Here is a 21,823-nt window from a genome sequence, read left to right as displayed (position 1 = left end):
GTGTCGTGATAGTACTGAACCGGGAGACGAGCGTATCATCCCATAGCCTAAAGTATTCATTGATCCATCCTCTGGTAACCACGAATGTCTGTGCAGAGCAACAAATCAGTGGCAGTTCATCCAGTCTGGACCAAAGACAGACAGACAGACACACAGACACACACACAGACAGACAGACAGACAGACATTTCCTTGCCGTTGGCATGGCTAACAACTCTTAAACTGGCAGAGATGTGAAAACAAACAGCTGTTCCTGCAGCAGAATAACAGACATCAGCTGACGTCAGACTGAACACTGGAGTTCAAAAACAAAATGGAGATTCAGGAGTCTAGGACTGGAGGAAGTCTGACGTGATCAGGCGTTTCATGCTGTTTAATATATGTGAATATACGAATGCAGAGTCATAGTGATAATCTGTCAAAGTCAAAAGTGCAGACAGTCAACTTGTGCACGGGGAGGGAGGATAGTTTGTCTTTTCTTTATTTTACCTTTTAACCAAAAATAATCACAAAATACCTTTTGGCAGGTTTATCGCAGGCGGCCCAGACCTGCTAAAAATACAGGTTGTTTTTTTTTTGCTTGCAGCACATTTTCTTGTCTTTTCTTACTCTTAACAATACGTCAGGAATCTGAACAAAGATTCAATGAGCACCGGAATCGATAAGCAGAATCAAAATCGTAAAGGGAATAGATCCAAATCTCGACGGAAAGTGTACACCTGTTAAATCCTCTGTACCAAAAACACCCAGCGGACGGAGGTCGGATCAAACAAGACAATAACACTCCTCGTGTCACTCATGGCAGCTCAGGATGCACTGTGGATTTATTGTATGTGCAAATTCTTGCAAGAGGCAATTCAGGTGCAACAGGAATGGAGTCCAAGACACAGTATATATGATGCTACACCATAAGGGGATCGTGTGTGTGTGTGTGTGTGTGTGTGTGTGTGTGTGTGTGTGAGAGCTGTTTTACATCCGGAATGTGCAGAATGAGTGTGTGTGTGTGTGTGTGTGTGTGTGTGTTTGTGAGCAATTTATTCATTAAGTTGCTGTTTGTCTGCGCGTGACGTTCAGCAGAATTAGTATCACTCGGACCCTTGAACTCAGCGCCCCGTCCCCCCCCACACACCCCCCCACCACCCCCGGGTCATTCTCTCGGAAAAAAGTCACACTGGACCCGAAATGCTCCCGCCCGCCTCCGTGGGCGGATTAAACCCAGCTCACTGTCAGGGACAAACCAGAGAAACTCTATCACACGAAATAAAAACACACTGACATCTTCAAGTTCCCTAAAACAGCAGACATTCAGTTTTTAACTGTGGTTAATATGTACAATAGAAGGATCTTCATATATTAATATTCTTCATCTCTCCTGTTTTTTCTTCGCTTCCTTGCTGTCATGTAATTACTTCCATACACGTTTGTCCTTTTTGTATTTATAGTATTTTCAGTATTTACATTATAAATTACTACACAGTCTTGTGATAAAATAAATAACTTAAATACAATGGCCGTGGCTTTTGCAGTGTCTTTTGCATCGAGGGGGGAGGGGAGGGGATGGGGACGGGAGGATCGGATGGAGGAGGGGGCTGAAGGACGAATGGAGTCTGAGTCTGGCCTGCCGTTCGCTCCCGGCTGCTTCAGGGTTGCAGACGGACAGGATAAACAATCTCTGTTTGTGTGATGCAGTCCTTCTGCAGAGAGTCACGGAGGGGTGAGGCAGGCAGAGGGCCCGAGCACTGGGAGTAAACTTTACTCCCACACTGGCTCCAGCGGGGAAACTCTTCCTGAGTACAGTGGAGCTCTGACCTGCTGCTGAACACCACGATAACAACAGACCTCTACAATGAGCGTGTGAAAAGAAACAAGGGCTTCCCTCTAAATCTAAAGTCACATCGTGGTCCCCGTGTTTTTGGGCTGGATGTTATCACCTGATGTATAAAAAATATCACAGAGGAAAAGCAGAATCTGTGGAACTAAATTATAGAAAGAAGGAAACTGAAGAGCAGAATGTTTGTGAAAGTAGTCTAAGCAGAGCTGAAGGATAACTAGCCGATATGTTAGCTAGAGTCTTTGCTATATTCAAGCATTCGTGGTTCCCAAGATTGTCAGCATACTTAGTAACTGTGAGTCTATCTGAAGACGTCATGAATTGAGTTTCATGCTCGATGCTGCTCATGATTCAGGAAGCGTTTCCCGCCTAACTGGCCACCGTGAGAGTAAAATCAGGCGGGTGGAGGGTTCGGGTCGTGGCGAGCACAGAGAGTAATACTGAGGGTATAATACTGCAGTGGTGGGTGGGGAACGCTCTCTCTGGTTGTTGGCCCCTAGTTTGACACGCCTGAGGATGGGCGGAGAGGGTGCTGGACAGAGAGAGGACGACGGAGAACGAGGGAGGAGATGGAGGGAGGGATGAGTGCAAAGCTTCTCCTCCAGCTATACCACCGTGCCGCTCGGGGAGTTCCCGTTCTGTGCTGTCAGGTTCTGAGCGGAGAGACAAAAACAGAAGGCAAAGTTAGACACCAGGGACAATCACAGCGATGAAAAAACCCCTATGCTCCACTTTTAAGTGCAGGAAGATAAAAGGCCATTGTTGCAGAGGAGAAGAGGTGAAATCCTCTCGAGCTGTTGCATCAGTTCTTTAGCTTTTGAAGATGTTTAGTCTGAAATATCCAAAAGGTAAAAACATCTACTCAAAGCAAACTGTTGGCTGACCTGCGAGGAAAAACAACCTGTCTGCAGGATATCGCTGATTTTTAATAACTGTTCCATAATAAATGATCTGAGTTAAAGAAAACCACACAGGAGGAAAGTGGAACAACCAAATTCATTATTGAAATTCTTTCCTTCATTTTAAGGAACTAAAAAGGAGACATTCAGATCTAAGAGGAGATCTCTGCAGTGTAAAAATAGTTTACACACCAAACTACTGAACATATAACAGCTGCACTCCTCATCTCTGGTCTTTTCTTCATCATGTTTTAACTTCATCAAATCAGCAGAAATGCTTTCGTCAAAAATGTTTCAAGACATTTAACGAGTCACAGACTTTCCTTGTAAAACTCATTTGGGGCTCTGAGGCATTTTTCAGCTATTTACTGACATTTAATTGCAAATTCTAAATCTATAATATCAACTAATCTTAGAATCAGCATAATTAATCTTTAATCGTATTGATGTATCCTATAATCCAGTGTTTTCCTAATGGCAGACTTGGCTGCCGACATACCGCCTTCCCCGGCCGTGCCCAGGTGCAGATGAGGCCCTCTTGGCAGGCTGTGATGATGCAGTCGTCCATGAACACCAGGACCGTCAACCTCTCGTGTGCGATCTTCTTGCACACCAGCGGCTCCAGCAGCGGCACCTCATGCATGCGTGGGCACAGCGTGGTGCCCAGGACCTTGGCGGCGTCCAGCCGGTTGCTCCTTGGCGCCACGTTGATCTTGTCGTTGCTTTTGCTGATGTTGCCCAGGCTGTGGTACCTCTTGTGCTCCTTCTCCACCCCACTGCTGCAACCGGACTTGTCCGACTTGCGCTCCTGGAGCGACAGCGTGGCGAAGCGGCCGATGCTGAACGGGGTGGTGTTCCCTCCGCTGCTGCTCCCTCCCCCTCCACCGCCGCCCCCGCTGCCCTCCGAGGTGCCCTGGCCCTTGGAGGCGTTTGCCACAGCGGGGTGGGGCAAAGAGTTGGAGCGAGAGAGGGAGCGAGGAAGCGGTAGGGGGAGCGTTGGTGGGTTGGAGGTGCCGGTGTTAGTGTTAGGCGGGTGATGGTGCCCCTCAACCCCTCCTCCACTTCCACCCACACCTGAGGTGCTGTTGATCACGCTGCCAGAGTTGGACAACGAGGGTCCAAAAGTGTTAGTAAAGGCGCGTGACAGTGGCAGGCGTGGGTATAACACGTCGTCTGTCAAGTCCCACAGACAGAACTGGGTGTCCTGCCCCACCGAGCCGAACCGGTACGTGACCGACGCCGAACCGCCGCCTTTAGAGCTGTGCCGGGAAAGACGCGACAACGTGCTGCTCGTTCGGACTCGGCCGAAGTGCATGGAGTTATTTGGTGCCCCCTGGTGGAGGTCCTCCTCGCTGCCGCTGAGCTCCATCGGCTCTTCATCTTCCAGGGAAGTCGTGAAGGGGTCAAAGGCCACCACATTGACCCAGGACTTGTGGCCGTGACCTCTGGCAACCACACGGCTTTCTGCAAATGACCAAACGGTAACTAGGTCATCCTCTCCACCTGTTGCAAGATACTTTCCATCTGGGCTCCACGACACGCACAGCAGCCCGCCAAAGTAGCTCTTCATCACCCCCTGCAGCTCCATCGAGTCAAAGTGGAAGACGCGCAGGCAGCCGTCCTGGCCCACGCACGCCACATGAACGCCATCTGGGGAGAAGGCGAACTCGTTGAGGCCCCCCTCACCCACGGCCCATCGTAACAACGGGTTGCGCGGCGTCTTGGTTTTGCAGGCGTAGACTGCGAAGCCTTCGCCCTGCCGCAGCAGAGAATACTGTGGGGCCGTGGTGCCACACGGGTGGTCCACGTTGTAGAGGTAGAGGTGGCCGCTGGCGTGGGAGGCCAGGAACAGGTTGTCCGACTTGGGAAGCCATTTTAGACACGTCACCTTGGATTTGTCTATCAACCTCTGGGAAACAGCAAGGAGGTGGATGGAGGAAAGATGAGGAAGTGGAAGGAAGGAGGATGGGAGAGATTTTTTGAGATAAAGAGGAGATGGAATGAAAAGAGAGAGTTAAAACAAAGATATTACAAATTTCAACGCTTTTATGGGGTCACTGCTTGCAAAATAGAGTATAAACTATTGAGAGACACACGCAGGAAGGAAGCATGGGAAGGGAGAGAGAGAGAGAGAGATCTGTAGGGATCAGGAAACATGCTGCAGCAGAGACAATGAAGAGACAGACTGAAACCAACCGAGAGAGAAAACAAGGGGGTGGAAGATGAGGACAGAAAAAGATTTAGAGAAGCAAATCCCAGGGAGGCGAACAGGCTCAGGAGACACGCATACACAAAGTCTGCATGCAGCGGAGCACACATACACCCTCCATCTGAGTGTAATCGTGAATCCCATTTAAGAGAAAGAGGCAGTTCAGGAGAGACGCAGTAAAAGAGGGTGAAAACGACAAAGCATGCTAGAAGCTCAGCGTCTGAAGATCGAGTCTGAATTTCTAGACAATATCACAACATCCAAACTACCTCTGGGGTATTGTAGCAGGTTTTAGTCACAACAACACACAGAGCTGCAACTTCTGCAAATATACATACGCAGAAAAATATAGTACCTCCTCATTGAAGAGTTTACTCGTTTCCTTCTTGATGGGGTCGAGATACTGGACCTGTCCGGCGGAGAAGCCTACGATGAGAGCAACACTCTCCGCGGTGGCCGAGTACTGGTTGAAGTCGTGACATGTCGGCTGAGTCCCCTTGTAGATTCTCTTGTCTATGGGCTTACTGAGATCCACAGCCTGCAGACGCACAGATCGGAGAAAGAGGAACATGATGCACAAGCCACAAACGTCACGGAGAAGTTTCACTTTAAGGGCTGTCGCTTGTCCCGCCGGATTCATTTGACACGCTAAAGTGATTTAGTAAAATTACAAACATCTGCTGACGGAGTATCTCACCTCTCTGGGCTCATTTATTATCTGGTGAAATGTTGTTCTTACTTGTTGTCAAGCGTAGATGACAAAAAGTCACACTGAGATATCCTCATGGCAGCTACAGCACAGTTTAATTGAATAACATTCTTCATCTATCCAAGAGATCAATGGTTAACATCAGGTCTCAGTGTCTTTCTGAAGCTGCTGTCTGCGCTGACATTCAACAACCATTCTGTGAGAAATCCATCAAATTAGATTCAGAGACGCTGATGTTTCTTTCCATCAAGAAGGACCAGACAGCAACATGGCTGCAGGGGGATTTCTAGACTGGAAACACTCTCGCTCATGATATTGGTCGACTCACTGACAGCACACGGAAAGGTCTCACTGATCTCTCAGGGTTTACTGAAGTCATTCTGGATTACGCTGCAGTTTTTGCTGGCGAAAATTAAATTGGCAATACACGGCTGGGAGGGATCACGATCGACCATGACACTACAAATGAGAAAAGCTCATCTACTGACAAAAAAAACACTGTCCGGTGTTTCGTTAGTGATTTTCTTTAGGGACAGAAAGAAGAAATGCATTCTGGGGAATGTAGGAAGTCACAGAGTAAACACAGATTAGGAATTTGCTGATCTCTATAAACAGAAGTGCAATTTAGCTTCATATTAGTTTGCTTTATATTTATCTGCAGATTGGCACATATCTTCACCAAAACACTGCCGCTTGCCCCCCCGAAGGGTTCTGAGATTGGTGATTTGCAGATCATCAATGTCTAGATCTCGTCTTTAAAAGCAGACTGCATGAATGAAGTGACAGCTTCATGCTCAGGACCTCTTTCACACTGACACTGTTGCAACAACAGTTCTATGTAATGTGAAAGCATTTTCAAACTAACTCAGCCACATTCAGGAATAATACAGACCTGCATCCTCTGACTAGTTTAAATAAAGTTGTACCATCATGAAGGTAATTTACAATACTTCAAATATAACTAACACTGAAAGGCATTAAGTGTGATCACTTAGCAGATGGGGAACAGATCAGGTGCAGCCAGTCAACATCACACACAGCTTCTTTATCATTTCATCAGTGCAGGCTGAATCTTTAGGGTCACAGAAATCCTCAGGACACGATGCTGCTTTATACATCAACACACACGAGGGCGTCTCATCACTGTTCAGTATCGGCTCATGTAGTTTAGGTATCTGAGTCGTGATGAGGAGAGGAAGAATCGGATCGTTGCATCCATTGATTGTAAATAAATGTGCCAGAGGGTGAATTTTACCTCTGATTTCACAGTTAAACCACTTGCTGCGTTGGCAGCAGTGAAGTCCGAGAGCAAACTTTAAAAACAAACATCTCCTCCTACGGTTCCTCTGACATAAGGAAGATTGTAAACCCCTGAATATTGAGGACGTGGGGTTTATCTTACTACGGGATTCTGCATGAAAGCACACACAGACTGCAAGACACACATCTTCAGCCTGTTGTACATCTTTTGCCGTTTGCATGTGATTCCCTGCAGAAACAATGTGAATCGATGAGTGCTGCATTAGCCAAATTAGCCATCTGCACACATCTGCATCAGGCAAGAAGACACCTTCCGGTGGAGTAATTTCATTATGACCCACAAAAGAGAAAATGATTCATCTAAAAAGGTGCGACTGACAGCGCGTGGTGAAGGAGAAGCCTTGGCATTTTAAAACGCAGGGTTTTTTTTTTCCCCTCATTGATCCATGTCAGGTTAGAGGAGGAGAGGCTTTTTACATCTGTCCTCCAGTTCCTCCTAAATGGGTTATTAGCATTCCTCATTAGGGAGGAAGTGGTGCAGTTTGCTGCGAGCAATTTCACCTCTCTAAAAAAAAAAAAAACCCCTGGGTGAACACTAGCAGGGCTGAGAAGTAGTTCTGTGAGGATCCACGCTCATGTTACTCCTGAGAGATCATTGTTGGAGCTTGAAATCACTGGCAGCAGTCCACTTCAGGGATCTTTACACATGATTCTGACTTTTAATATCGATGCATCATCTCCTCTGTGAGTGTAGGTGCTGCAGGCTGAAGGCTTTCACTGTTAAAACCAACAGTGTTTTGTCTTTGTGAACCATCTGCTGGGAACTGAGTCACCTTGCAACATCCCTCTTCATCACGAGTGCGTCTGCAGCAACTCCACACTCAAACTGTGCGATGTGAGCAGCAGCAGAGGCTCATTTCAGCATGCAGACTGCAGCAGGGACACCGAGCAGCCTCCAGCTCACGGGAGGTGAATGGAGGAGAGCTGTCACGGGCTGTAGTAACACTGTCGCCCCTCCTGTCGCGTCCACCGGCCGCCTGCATGATGCACCATCCACTCCCTGCTCGCTCCATTTTGCATTGCATAACAAACAGAGATGAAGTGTGTGCACGCTCTGTGCAGCCGAACATGACGAAATAGGAGCTAACAGCATCAAATTAGCAGTGCAGTTTAGCATGCTAAGCTAATCCTGACCATCCAGTCTGTCATTCTGGCCGAGAGAGAAATGGGGAGGGAGGAGGAGGAGGAGGAGGAGGAAGAGGGGGGAGCAGGCTCACCTTCTTGATGTTGGTGTACGTGTAGAAATACAGCTCCCTGCCGATGTTGAAGCACACCCGCTCCGACTCCTCGCCCGGGTCTTCGGGCTGCAGCTTGACCATGGAGACCCGGACCGGCGGCAGGAAGCCCGCCGGAGAGGAGTTGGCTGCGGCATTGGAAGAGGAGGAGGCGGCGGCGGCAGCGGCGGCGGCGGCAGCCCCGGGCCCCTGCAGTAGCCCGACCCCTCCGCCTGGTATCGGACCGGGTCCACCCCCTGGGCCCAGCGTGGCTCCGGAGGTCGGACCCCGCGGCAGCCCGCCCCGCTGCTGCGAGTCCGAGAGGGTGAGCAGCTTGTAGAAGCCCTCTCTGGTCCGGAACTGGGATTTAATCTCATTGATATCCTTCAGAGCGCCGCCATCTCCGGCCATTTTTAGTACAAACAAGCCGCACAGGAAACTGAGATTTTGACCTGGAAATAATAAAGCTACAATAAAAAAAAAAGTACTAGAATAGAAATGGGAGAGGCGAAGGCGCGCAGCAGCAGCAGCCGAGCTCAGCTAGGCCGACCAGCACACCCGGGCTGCTGCAGAGCATTTTACACCAGTGCCGGCGACCACACCACTGCTGCCTGGTAAATAAACCCCGAGAGAAAGCCCTTCTGAGCCGGTGTAAGCATCATCCTCAGCCGGGTCCCTGCCTCCGCTCATCCAGCGTGCGTAAAGTACGTGCGATGATGCGTCTGCTGCTGCTGCTGCTGCTGCTGCTGCTGGTCCGTCCTGGCACTGCGCACTCCCACTCATGTGTCTGGGGGTAAAGAGAGGGCATCCGGGCCAGGACAGCCTGCCTGGTTCACCCCCCATTTCACCTCCCAGCAGACAGAGATGGTGGAATAACTCAGGTGTCCTTTTATGGAAATATATTTAGTGCTTCATCTGTCAATTCTTAAATATCAAACAGAATGGAAGAAGCACTAAAATAAAAAAAGTGTAGTGGTTTGAAATCAGCTGCAGATATTTTTAGGTTTCCCCAAACACCTTCATGCACATCACGCCGACTTACATTAATTTCTTTATCAAATGCTTTGTTTTACATTCAGCAGTTCAACGTGAGCGAGACAGATTTCTGCAGATCAAATACAATCTGTGCCGGCACTAATCTCCTTCTGTACTTTTCTGCTGAGGCGAAAGAGGAATGAAGTGAAAACAATTCCCTGCTGTAGAGCTACTTTGAAATATAATACACCATCTTGTGCACACACACACACACACACACACACACACCACCTAACCTTTGCCCTCCAAGATCAAAACAGTTCACCTCAACTTGTGTGTATGAACTTTATTACAGTGTAACAGCAGTGAGAGATGTGTATGTTCAATCCAACTCTTGACACACTAACTGAAAACACACAGCAGGAGCAGCTCCAGTCCTCGATGCTTGCATGCGGCATGTCGGGGAAGCCGCACATTTCAGTCCCTGCAGGCAGAAGAAAGCAGATGCTCCCCTTTAGCGTCAGAGGAGGACCTTCCTTCACTGTTCAGTTAGGGTTTCCCCAGCTGTCTGGACTCTGGAGATCGTTCTGGATCTCACAAACCGAGCTGAAATGAGCATAAATAAGAGCAGACTCCCCCAGACTGAGGGATGAAGCCTTCAACGAGTCAGTCTCCTCTCCTCCCTTTAGAAAATAAGACAAGTGTGGCCGTGACACGTCCAGGCCGGTCAGAGTTAATGATGTGCAGATGAAAGTTTTCAGGGTGGAGGCCTTCACATAGAAGTGGAGCTTCCCGTGACGAGCAGGGTCACGGCAGCATGACGTAGTTCTCGGCGATTTCCAGGACGTAAAGGTTGGACAGCCCCGACTGGTCCTCGATCTGACGCGTCTCCAAGACGACCATCCTGCAGTGAGAAGGTCAGGGCCGTCAGAGGAGGTGAAGAGCAGATAAAGTGGAGTTTAAAGCTGCATGAACCTCCATGAAAGCCCCACTGAGGGAGACATTCATGGGGCCTGGTGGCAGAAAGTTATTTAGGAGTTATTTTTAGTTCCAATTTCACTTTGGATCATCGTGTCCAGAAGGTACCTCAGTCCTGTTTTTTTTAACTTCACGTGATTTCAAACATCACATTATTTCATATCATTTTCTGGCTTAGAGAAAGTTTTATAAACTGCTCACTAAAGTTAGGGATATTCGACTTTCAGGTGAAATATAAGGAAAATGTAAAAAGTGAATGCTACAGTGATATTATATCATGAAAGTAGGGCCTTTAAGTAGAAGCATGCACTGGTGATTTCTTCATCTTAAACAATGTATTTGAAGAAAATCTAACAACAGTGGTGGGTATACCACAACAAAACATGTTCAGTGTCTCAATAAATTGGGACGTGGCCAAAGGACGTCCACTCCTCTCCTTTCTGTGACTCTTCCAGTCTCTGTATCACTGTTCCAACCTCCTGATGACACTCTGTGACCCTCTAAGCTCAGTGAACACCTCCGTCTGAGGACTTCCTGTTTGAAGCCTCCAGTGTTGAGGTGCTGCTGATCAACTGTTAGGTGTCGTCTTGGTCTCATGATGTCAGAATGTGAACAGCAGGATGAGGAGGACTGTTTAAATACCAATTCTAACTGAAGCAGGAAATGTATTGGTGGATTCATGGATCAAACCTGTTGTGAATGTTGCTGTTAAGCTTCTTGTTAGAGAACAGCAGCTGGTGCAGAAAGTACTGAAACACTGAACAGTTGGACATGTGCATTCAAAGGTTTAGAGAAGGTCACATTAAGTTCACCTGGAAAGGTTAGAATGCATTTTAGGTTCATCCTGAAATTTCACCTGAAAACTGAATATCCCTAACTTTTAGTGAGGAGTGTATGCATTTGTTTTTGGAATAATGAATCACTATACAAACTGCTGCAGCCTGCAGACTTTAAGGTTTTAGTCATTACTTTTAAAGCACCACATGGTGCCTGTCTCCCTGCGCGCTCTCCCAGGTCTCACAAGAAAAGAAAATCTTCCTGTAACCTCAGTGATTTCCTTTAAAATCACTTTTAAAGACTTAATTTACTGTTTTTATTGTTTGTGTATTATTTTGTATAATGTTATTATTACAGATGTACAGGGTCGACCAGAAGTGCTTCTCTTCAGTATCAAACAGACACAAAACAGTAAAATGTGATCCTCTGACTTTTCACGTATCCCCGTCATCAGGTGGGATTATACTTTGGTTTGGGCTTCCTGTTAGCAACCCCACATCAGCATCACCGTACCTGTCTGACTGCACCAGTCTGTAGATCTTCCTGGGGTCGGTGGTTTCCTCCAGCACCTCAGTGAAACCCTGTCCTCTCCTCTGCCAGCCGTGACGCCACACTGCCAGCAGCGTGTCATCGAAATACACTGGACAGACAGACAGAGAGACAGAGAGTGAGTCAGTGAGCTCTAATCATCCACAGTATTACCCACCCCTGGTTGGCCGCCGGACGCTCTCACCTATAGACTCAACATCATGAGTGAAGGTCTCGTGTGGCAGCGGCCTGCTGCTCTTCAGCTCCCCTTCCAGACCGACCACGTGAACGGACTCTGTGGACGACGCAGAGGCATCAGACGTCAGCGTGGAAATGAGGAAGTGCACCAAATGTGGACATCCCATCATCACTTTATGGCTCTATTACCCATAACACTCATGTGTGGTGATTATTTCTAACTCTAGCATTTTGGAACACACATTTATATATTGTGAGATATTGTGTTATCTTAATGGCTGGTGTGTATAAGAAGTAGATTGCCTCGTCCTACGAGCTACAGCGGCTGTGATGTGATCAACTTTTCCAGCAGAATACGTCCAGTAAAAGGCTCAAGTTGTCTGACAACGTTATGGAAAGGATCTCTACAGAGACAGACCTGTCACATCGTGTCACAAAACAGCCTGTAGATTGATCAATTTAAAAAATACCAGACTCCACTGACAAAAAGCAGTAATTACAAAAAAAAACACAGTTAAAACTGGTGCAGGTCTTATGCTGCCTCAATCAATCAGTCTGTTTGTACTAATCTGTGACTTTGGTGTTTTAAAGAGGTGTTTTGGATCTGAACTAACATGTTAAAACATAAAGTCACAGCAACTAGACGAGCGACTCCCCAGACGATTACATTACAACCACTGATGAACCTGTGTGGAGTCTGTTTGTGGCTGCAGGCTGAGGTCATTTTCAGGCCGTAGTTGGAGTTGAAGTTGTGCGTTAGAAAGCGTGATAATACACAGATATTTGTGTTGTGTGCATCTCTGCAAAGAACCTGTATTCTGAATGGTTTAATATTAATGAAAGATGTTAAAGAGAACTATTAACCAGTTAATAAAGTGACTTACTTTCTATGAGGACGAGCAGCGAGCTACTATCCAACTGGTTTACTTGAACTACATCTGGGCAAGGTTTCTCTGTAAGAACACACACACACACATACGACAATACAGTGCAGAGAGTTTAGATCATGGTGTTGTGTTTGCAGCTACTTTCTACTCTAAAGTCTTAATAATGGAGGTAAAGTGCAGCATGAGCCCACCCAGGCCAGAGTTGGTGAACCAGGACGTGTTGGAGTTGAGGTTGATGTATTCTACAGTGACGGGCAGGTTGTGGCTGGACCCCCGCGAGACACTGATGCACACCAGCGGGTACTCCTGCTGGGGCACCACCACCATCTCAAACACCCGCACTGGGTTGGGCAGGGGGAAGTCAAAATGCTGCGAGCGAGAGAGAAGAAAGGTGTAAGTCAGGAGTTTAATCTCCTTTTAAAAGTCTTTGGGTATTTAACTGTGGCTTTTCATCGCTCACAGGTCGGCAAACAAAGCACACAGGTTAAGAGTTTTGTTCAAGGACAATTAAACGTGCAACCCTTCAGCTACAGTGCTGAATATAACGGAGATCCTCACAGCCCTAATAGTTTTATGGTCAAAGGTCTAAAGCTAACTCATAACTTTAATAGTGATCATAAAATGTTTTATTTCCCCGCCAGCGGCCATTTTATTAGCTTCTGTTGGTGTTAACAGGCAGACAAAGATACGCTCGTACACACTGTGCTTCATCTCCTCTTGCACATATTTTGGTTGTATTGTCATAATGAATATCTTATTTAACATTCATGGGTTTTCCCTCATCGCATCACACGGCTCATTGTGCTCCCTTTTTTAAAAAAAAAAAAAAAAATACAACCATCAGTGCAAGATGCAGCAAAATATGAGAAGTTCAAAGGAAGAGCTGCAACTTTGATACGCTCACACATAAAAAGCCTTTTACGAGACGGGAGAGTACACAGAACATTTTCATGTCATGGACCTTCAAAAGAAGCCTGATGCTGGGCTGCACAGTGACACTGATGACAAATAAATACATCTCAGAGAAAATCCTGGCCTGGATGCTGTGTTCACTTTAGCAGAAAATCTGAGTTACTTTTGGAGGATGATAAGCCAGGATGTGTGAACCTGCATGGCTGCACCTGTTTTACATGGAAATGGATGATACTAGAAATATTCTTACATGTAGAAGACACAACTTTTGCCGCTAAAGAAGTTTTGATTCGTAGCAACACTTCCTTACTAACCTCCTTCAGACTGAAACAACAGAGAACAGAATGTTTTTTTCAAAATGAATCCAATGTTTTACCTTAATGAGCATGAACTTGTGCATGGGCTCGTACCACTGCAGCAGCACCACACTGGACTCCAGACCACAGCACAGGAACACACAGCCTCGCTGCAGGTTACCTGCTGCAGGAGACAGAAGACAGGTTTTACAGGCTGGTTCTGTCTCAGGAAACAACCAACTCTGTAAAACTGTCTGCTGGACAGGATTCTTTTGTTTTAAACATTTAAAGGGAAGCAGAGATGAAAAGAAATCTCAGCTATCCGACTACGGCTGGACGCTCACACTCACACTAATGCAGTGCTGGGAATTAACGCACTGATCTCTAACATCTAATAAAAGACAGATAAACTATCAAACACAGGATCTCACCAACTGAGCAGGTCTTGCAGCCTTTGGTATCAGGTATTTTACACGTCACTGCATATTTCCTGAAGACAAAATAGAGAATGTAGTTTTTAAGTGGCACGAGAGAACATTTTTAAATCAAACAACAGAGAGACGCAGGAGCTGAAATACACACAGAGTCCAGCGTTACCTTGGTAACAGTCTGTGAGTCGGCAAGGCAACCATCCTCTGGTCTTTCCGAGCCTGTTCGTACAACTCCTTCAGCGAATGGGAGTGAAGCTGCGACGATTTACCTGCAAACACGAAAAAAATCAGACGCGCTTTGAAAGTTAATTTCATCTAACCAGCTCAGCCTGTTGGCAGACGCACACACACACACACACACACACACACACACACACACACACACACACACACACACAGACTCTAACAGGGTTTTAAATGTGCAGAAAACATGCAAACGTGCTCTGAAGCAAACACTGAACCATCACTTGTGTGTCAGTTAGCTCGCTGGCCTGCTGACTGTCAGACACCGTGAATACTACGATGGACAAAGAGACATTAATGTGATAAATAAGTGTTTGTATCCAGATTCTGACCATGACTGAACTGATTTCTGCCACCTAGAAGTGCTTATTTTGCATAGTAAAGCTAACACATTGATGTAAAAAGAGAGAGAGGGAACATTTAAAGGATTAATTAAAGCTTTATCAGTCTCTTAATCTAACTACTGCTACAAATGCAGCAGGGAGAGATTCCGAAATCCTTTGAGCTGTTAATTAAAACATGTCTGCTGCTTCGTTAGCAGATCCTCAATACGTTCTTTAAACTTAATATTCCAGTGAGACTTCCGAGGGTCTTATCAAGGAGCTCCCACAGAACAGAGCCACACACATTCACATTTTTACTTTACACTCTTTAATGTACCTGACACAGACATGAGGACGTTACTAATGGTGTAGACCCACGTGCACTTCCCCGGATACAACTGGAAGAGAAAGAGAAGACATATGAGACACCTCTGGGCTTAGTCTGTCAGTATTTTGCTGTATGATTTGCAGCAACAACCAATAACTAGCCCGGACCACTCATTTCAATCTGTTCAATCAACCCTGGAGTGGTAGAAGACATGGACGTGTGCATCAACTAGATAAAGGTCCTACCAGCTCCATCGTGGCCTCTGAGCCGTTGAGGTTCAGGGTGTAGATGCCTTCCTCCGCCCCCAGGATCAGATGCTGGTCTGAGGAAACACAGGCCGGTCAGATAAACAAACGTTTGATAAGATGAGCGAGAGCAGCAGGATTTATCGATGACACAAACCTTTGGTGGACGTGTTTTCCCAGGTCGTGGAGCTGTTTATTTTAAGAGGGCAGCCATGGAAGATCTTTTTAAAGTAGACCTGGAGACAGAGAGCGGAGGGTTTTCATTTATTCATTTCATTCCCCCCAGTGATTGAAGTAAAAGTAGGAATCCAACAGTGTCAAAATACAAACGTATTAGCATCAAAGTAAGAAAAGTAAAAGCACTCATTACGCTGAATCGTATATATTAAGTTAGAGGATTTGAATCATTGGTGCATTAATGCATTCATCACTTTAATGCTGCAGCTGGTAAAGGTGGAACTTTATATACTGCTGAGGAGCTTAAACTATGATGGTGAACTATAAAGCTATCGACTAAAGATAGTGGAGTAAAAAGTATGTGGATATCTGCATAACTTATCGCACAACACACATATTCTGCAAAGTTTGTCACTGATCTCTGAAGTTTAGTTCATGATTATGAATTTACTATTTATTTCTTTATGCAGAAGTTTTCGGAACATGTTTATATGTATTCCTCATCATTAACTAGAACGTGAACACGTATACAAATACTCAATATATGTGTATTTATAGACACAGTGAATGGATTATTTGTGCATAAACAATGTAGAAACTGTGCATAATTATTATTATTATTAACCAAAGTGTAGTTTAAAAAGTCAGAAAGTGTCATTTGGGTTTTAATATTTCAAAAAATTGAAATTGCATTGATTCATGCTGATCTCATAACTTCAAGATCCAACCTCATAATCCTAAATTGAAGATATTAAAATAAATTGGAGTGTGATGAATTTAAACTGTTTCCTTTGGGTAAGTCACTGCGCACACATGGAGCATCAAACACAGGCACAGATCTGAGAGCTGATATGAAGGGAGGAGAACTTGTGCTCAAGCAGCACAAACTCACAGGAGGTTTCTTCATGACGGGGCTGACACACTCAGCGGGGTCCTGAGAACAAAGAGGAGAACCTCGTGATGAGCGTGTCAGGACGCACTGCAAAGCACAGACGATGTGCGAGATGGAAAAGGAAATGGAACGACGTGCAGCTCATTTCTGTACAGCTGGATGTGAGCCTCTGGGAATCTCATCAATACACCGAACATCATTATTTCAACACCGTGTCTGTGTCCTCTGGGGATGTCTCTTCTACATGGCACTGATGATAGCAGGTTGTGAGCAGCCGCTCCGGGGCACGGGGCTACAAGTACAAGAAAAGCAAAGATAATACTTTTTTCTCACCTTTGTCTGGAGTTGCCGTCTGCGAATGCCCTTCGGGGGCAGCTCAGGAGGAAGGGAGTCTGCTGGGTTGTCATTTAACCGGACAGGGAAGGACGCAGGGTCTGTATCACACACACACACACACAGAAACACACAATAACTGTGATATCATCTGCATCCATATAAAGAACTGAAACGTCTCCTGCAGCAGCTAAAAACCTTTCTGTCTAATGTGGGAGTGGATGAGTGGACGTGTGTGGGTCTTAAATACATGAAGATGCTCTCCTGACTGCATCTGGAGTATTATGTCAGTTCACTCAGACACTTTTGTGAGGGATGGAATAAAGTCTAATAATAATAATAATGATAAATAAAGAATAATGTGTTTGCTGTTTGAACCGTACACAAACACACACAGTGAATCCTAAACCTGCTCACTCCCCTGCAGCTTCTGGATGTTTCCTGCTCCAACACTCCACATTTAAATGAGCAGGTCGTTATCGTATATTTTCCAAAAATATGGAAAAGTGGAGCAGCTGAAGCCGCTCGTGCCATTTTGCTTCTTTGTGTCTTTCATTCCTTCAAACGGCCTCTTGAAAAGGTCGGCGTTGCGATATTTGCTCATATCCAAAAACCTGTTGATATCCAAGTCATTCAAAATGTTTAAAAGTAGTTGTGTTTCTCCTTCAAACCCCAAATGTGGCTTTTCTTTTGGGCTGCATCTCTACCAGACACCTGCCGACTGTTGGCTGGTTAGTTTGTCTACAGCACACAGAGCTGAGCGTGAACTGGTGAGAGGACATGTGTCATAAACTGCAGTAAAAACTAAATACAACATCTTCCAAATGCACCACATGCTCCTAAAACCTGAACAACATCAGCAGAAATGAAGTGAACAAATGCCTCTTCAGTTATATTTAAATGTCTCCTCAGTAATAATGCATCCTGCATAACAAGGACATGCATATAAAGGAGGTTTTAAATAAGAAATAAACAAAATAAAGCTTGCAGGTTCTTGTTGGAATAGCACCAAGATCCACCCTCATGCAGGTAAAAGGGGCTTTTTAATAATCAGTCAAACTGGGCCACAGAGTGCTTGAAATCATCCTCAATCAGGGAAGCAAAAGACAGCAAAGAAGTGTCAAGAGGGCCTAAACAGAAGTCTGAACATCTCTCTGATCAGCTCTCTTATTGTCACAGAACCACGTTCACACTCAGAGGATGTAGAACAGAAATGCTCTGAGCTGCTGCTGCTGCTGCTGCTGCATGAAGGCGAGGCAGCTCACCGGAGTGTCGTGAGGATCGTGGCTTTGGCGTAGGGCGGACGTGGGTCCCGCTGGAGGTCCTGATGAGAGGGGAGGGGGCGTACAGGCTGCAGGGTTTCCTCGCCCGATCGTCCTCCCCGGCCATGCTTTCCTCTGAGCTGGTCCGCACTTTGGGCTGCAGACACAGAAACAGGCCGACATGTTGAGAGTCTCCTGCAGTTACATTTTAAAGAGTACGAACTGCCTGATGCTCTTATCTGAAATCATCCAGAATGACAGAGCTGGGGGAGGGTTCATGTGTTCCTGGGCTCACTGGCTGATGCAGTGACCCACACTGCAGTTTTTACTGAAACTAGAACAATGTAGATGCTAAATGCAGAAATTCTACATTGTCCCTCATTAAAAAAACACTTTACCAATACCGCCTTTACAGGACTTGTGATGATCAAATAGTTTTAATGTAAATAAAGACATTCTGTTATGATCCAGCTCGCTAGGGTAAAGGGTAAAACAATGCATCATGTATAGATGAAGTTATTTGTATAATCAAATAATCACCTTCGGGGGAAGAGGAGGTGGGGTTTCATTGGCTGGTAAGATGACACTGTTGGAAGACAGAGTTTGTTGGTTCAGTTCTGTTACTGGTGCAAATACACATTAACACAGATGAGAGTTTGTGTTTATTCAGCTGACCTGGTGGCTTGGATGGTTGGGCTGAGGACAGAGACAAAGTGAAATTACTGCACATAAAGAGAAAAACGTTCTGCTGCCAATAAAGTCAAAGACTATTATATATATTATAATATTTCTGAGGTGGCTCTGATCCTGAGCTTTAATGCTCCATGCGATCAGCCATCAGTCATTCTCATTTCTCCTTTGGTTAAACATGGCTGAGATGTTTTCTTACATGTCCACATCGTCGTAGTCGTCGTCGTCTGAGTCTGAGTCCTGATCCCTGACAGAGGAGATTCAGCGTGTTAATCACATGTTGGTGTTTAAATGTGACTCCATGTCTGCGACTGATCTGTGATCTGTTACCTCACTGGTCTCTTCTGGATCGACGTCCCGGTCGATCCAGGTGACGGCGTTAACTGTTTAAAAAAAACAGTTAACAGTTAAACCCAGTCAGTACAAACTTATATAAATGATGTGTAAAAAGACAGAACACAACATTCACAAACATCCCATAAAATATTTCTGTTTCCTGTAGGTCTCTCTCTCTCTCTCTCTCTCTCTCTCTCTCTCGTGTACTACATAAACGTGGCATGTGCATGTATTTATATAATGCATGTATAAACTACATGTATGTACACTGTTGCCCATGAAGTTGGAATAATTGTTCAATACCCCCAATTTTGTTAAAGCCTGAATACACAGTTTGCACTGTGATGTGTTTGGAAGAGTTTGATCAATAAAGTTGAGAAGATAAACACTTTATTTATCAAGAATAAATCACATTGTCACAATCATTTCATGAGAAGAGGTGAAAAAACATTTCATTCCAACTTTATGGGCAACAGTGTACATGTACAGGCTGCTACATAGAAAGAATAAGTTTCTATCTATGTAGGTATGAACAGCTTGTACATATGCATGTACTGTGCGTTCATACATGCATACTGTAGTATACATGTATGTATATATATATATATATATATATATACACACAGTTGCAAGAAAAAGTATGTGAACCCTTTGGGATTACTTGGATTTCTGCATAAATTAGATGAAGATCAGAACATATTTTATGACCAATTTATGCAGAAATCCAAGTAATCGCAAAGGGTTCACATACTTTTTCTTGCAACTGTCTATATATATATATATATATATGTAAAAGTCCTACTAACTAACATTAAATGTGTCAGGAGCTTACTGTTGTGTTTGGTGATCCTTTCCTCACAGGCCTGTGGGTGTAGATCTGTTCCACTGAACAAGCACAAGTAAAAAAAAAAAAAACGACAAAACATTTAACATAACGACATTTTTCACATTAATACTTCAGTCAGTGAATCTGTATTCTGTCCACAGCATCATCATCATCATCATCATCATCATCATCATCATCATCATCATCATCATCATCATCATCATCATCATCATCATCATCATCCAGTAAATAGAGAGCAACAGAGGTAAAAACAAATGTGCCAAGAAGCAGGACGAGTGGATGATGAGTTCCCTGATATATTCACACATCTCCAGTCACACGCTCTGTAAATGGATCTAAATCTAAACCCATGTCAGTGCGAGGAGTTCCTGCTGTTCTTCACAGATTGAATTGCTTATATACTGCACATGCTGTGTATGAAGGTAACACATGAAGTATAAACTCCACTTTTCTTCAGCATGTTATAAAGAGTCAGATTTTCTGTTTTGCTGTTATGAAATCTGATGCGTTGAAAAATAAACTGCAGTAAATATTTGTTAAAAATGGATGAAATAAAGATGAAAATGTTGACGTCAAAACATGAATCAACTATTAGCTGTTATAGCCTGGATGTACTTTATACATTTTAAATGAAGATTCAGTCTGATGAGGTTCATCTAAAGGGAGAGAACGTGTGTTTTCTTACAGCTGATGTCAGAGTTTGTCCTCTCTGCCCGGTTGTGTTTGTTGATTGACTGGATCCTCTTCAAAGATCCAGGAACCACCACCTTCAGGCAACAAGAAAACACATGATCCAGTCTACCAGGGTCCATAATCCCACTTGACTCGACCTCCAGTGGATTTAAAGAAAGATTTTAAAGCTTGATTTCATCTAAAGTTGAAGTAAAACCACCAAAACCTTTGAGCAAGAAAACGACATGAGAAAATGAAATAAGAAGAGAGAAAACAGATCAGTGTCTATCAGCAGCTTTGTCACAGTTCATCAAATGAAGCGTTAAGAAGAATCTGGTCTAGACCTCCATCTCCTCGTCCTCTGTCGCCAGGCAGCTCTTCAGTTTCTCGGGGTGCCGATACTTCTCCAGCAGGTCCAGGGTCAGCTCCTGGTTCAGGCACTGCTGGGTCAGAAACATGTGCTGCAGAGAGGAGAGCCAGGGAGCAAAGGGTGGAGGGAGGGAGGGAGGAAGGGAGGAAGGGAGGCAACACACACTCACTTTAGACAGATGGAGCTCAGTTCAGCCTCCTAAAGACAAACTTCCACAGAAAGACAGTCTAGTTTTTTAACACGAGGACGAGAAACAAGTTCATGAGCACAACACTGATGTGTTTAAGATGATGTGTTGAACTTATAGTTGCTATAAGTCCAACATTTATCCAGTTTCAGTCTCTACCGACTCCTGAGGGAAATATCAAGTCTCTTTTATCACCACACGGCTCGGCTGTAACGATACACCGCAACATATAAAGTGCCAAAGAAGAAAAACACTTAACTTTACTTTACAACCTCACACATCATATTATTATTATTATTCATCAGCCGGCTCTTTAAATGCTCCACTGAGCTCCCCAGCTGGTCTCTAACTGTGTCTGCCTGCTGTTTGCTGCTGAGGAGGAGGTGATCAGCTGGTTTTTAGGGCTGAAAATGATGTAAATCTGCCTTCTTTCTAATGTCCAGCAGGGGGCGACTCCACTGGCTCCAAACAGAGGTCTGATTGGATGGAAGTCTATGAGAAAAAGAGCCGACTTCTCACTTTATTTATTACCTCAGTGAAGGTTTTTGGTCTCAATCACTAGTTTAAACTTTTCTTCAACACATCAACATGTTAATTTAGTAGATTGTGATCAAATTTAGAGGAAAATAGACGTTACGGCAGGGTGTGTTTGAGAGCGACGCCACCTTGGGACTAACCAATCAGAGGCCTCCAAAATCAAGACAGCAATGGCCGTAAATCCAAGATGGAAGCTTTGAAAATGCAAAAACCAGCG

At 45.0% G+C, this 21,823-nt stretch overlaps 2 protein-coding genes across 4 annotated transcripts in view; both read right to left on the bottom strand.

Moving 5' to 3' along the window:
- Positions 1–2,436: 2,436 nt before the first annotated feature.
- On the bottom strand, positions 2,437–8,593 carry LOC139200072 (WD repeat-containing protein 20). Its single transcript, XM_070829302.1, has 4 exons — positions 8,186–8,593; positions 5,295–5,477; positions 3,230–4,639; positions 2,437–2,484 (listed from the first exon to the last, which is right to left on the bottom strand). Exons 1-4 carry the CDS (start codon positions 8,591–8,593, stop codon positions 2,437–2,439), a joined length of 2,049 nt encoding a protein of 682 aa, XP_070685403.1.
- Positions 8,594–9,488: 895 nt separating this feature from the next.
- The window catches only part of LOC139199857 (mitogen-activated protein kinase kinase kinase kinase 5-like), a 29,857-nt gene continuing 17,522 nt past the window's right edge, over positions 9,489–21,823 (bottom strand). For 2 of the 3 annotated variants that reach the window (XM_070829040.1, XM_070829042.1), the window contains exons 12-32: positions 20,857–20,973; positions 20,526–20,607; positions 19,826–19,878; positions 18,988–19,040; positions 18,857–18,904; positions 18,643–18,663; positions 18,508–18,553; positions 17,971–18,124; positions 16,706–16,806; positions 16,373–16,414; positions 15,461–15,539; positions 15,304–15,380; positions 15,068–15,128; positions 14,331–14,433; positions 14,165–14,223; positions 13,814–13,917; positions 12,717–12,894; positions 12,523–12,591; positions 11,646–11,735; positions 11,426–11,552; positions 9,489–10,061 (exon numbers count right to left, since the gene is read on the bottom strand). In XM_070829040.1, the coding sequence (XP_070685141.1) occupies positions 9,965–10,061; positions 11,426–11,552; positions 11,646–11,735; positions 12,523–12,591; positions 12,717–12,894; positions 13,814–13,917; positions 14,165–14,223; positions 14,331–14,433; positions 15,068–15,128; positions 15,304–15,380; positions 15,461–15,539; positions 16,373–16,414; positions 16,706–16,806; positions 17,971–18,124; positions 18,508–18,553; positions 18,643–18,663; positions 18,857–18,904; positions 18,988–19,040; positions 19,826–19,878; positions 20,526–20,607; positions 20,857–20,973 (1,761 nt within the window). In that variant the 3' untranslated portion in view covers positions 9,489–9,964. The remainder of the gene's footprint in view (positions 10,062–11,425; positions 11,553–11,645; positions 11,736–12,522; positions 12,592–12,716; positions 12,895–13,813; positions 13,918–14,164; positions 14,224–14,330; positions 14,434–15,067; positions 15,129–15,303; positions 15,381–15,460; positions 15,540–16,372; positions 16,415–16,705; positions 16,807–17,970; positions 18,125–18,507; positions 18,554–18,642; positions 18,664–18,856; positions 18,905–18,987; positions 19,041–19,825; positions 19,879–20,525; positions 20,608–20,856; positions 20,974–21,823) is intronic. The other variant, XM_070829041.1, reaches the window with a different exon arrangement.

This window comes from Pempheris klunzingeri, chromosome 4, assembly GCF_042242105.1.
Source record: "Pempheris klunzingeri isolate RE-2024b chromosome 4, fPemKlu1.hap1, whole genome shotgun sequence".
Lineage (NCBI taxonomy): Eukaryota > Metazoa > Chordata > Actinopteri > Acropomatiformes > Pempheridae > Pempheris > Pempheris klunzingeri.
This window is presented reverse-complemented; position numbering and strand designations above follow the sequence as displayed.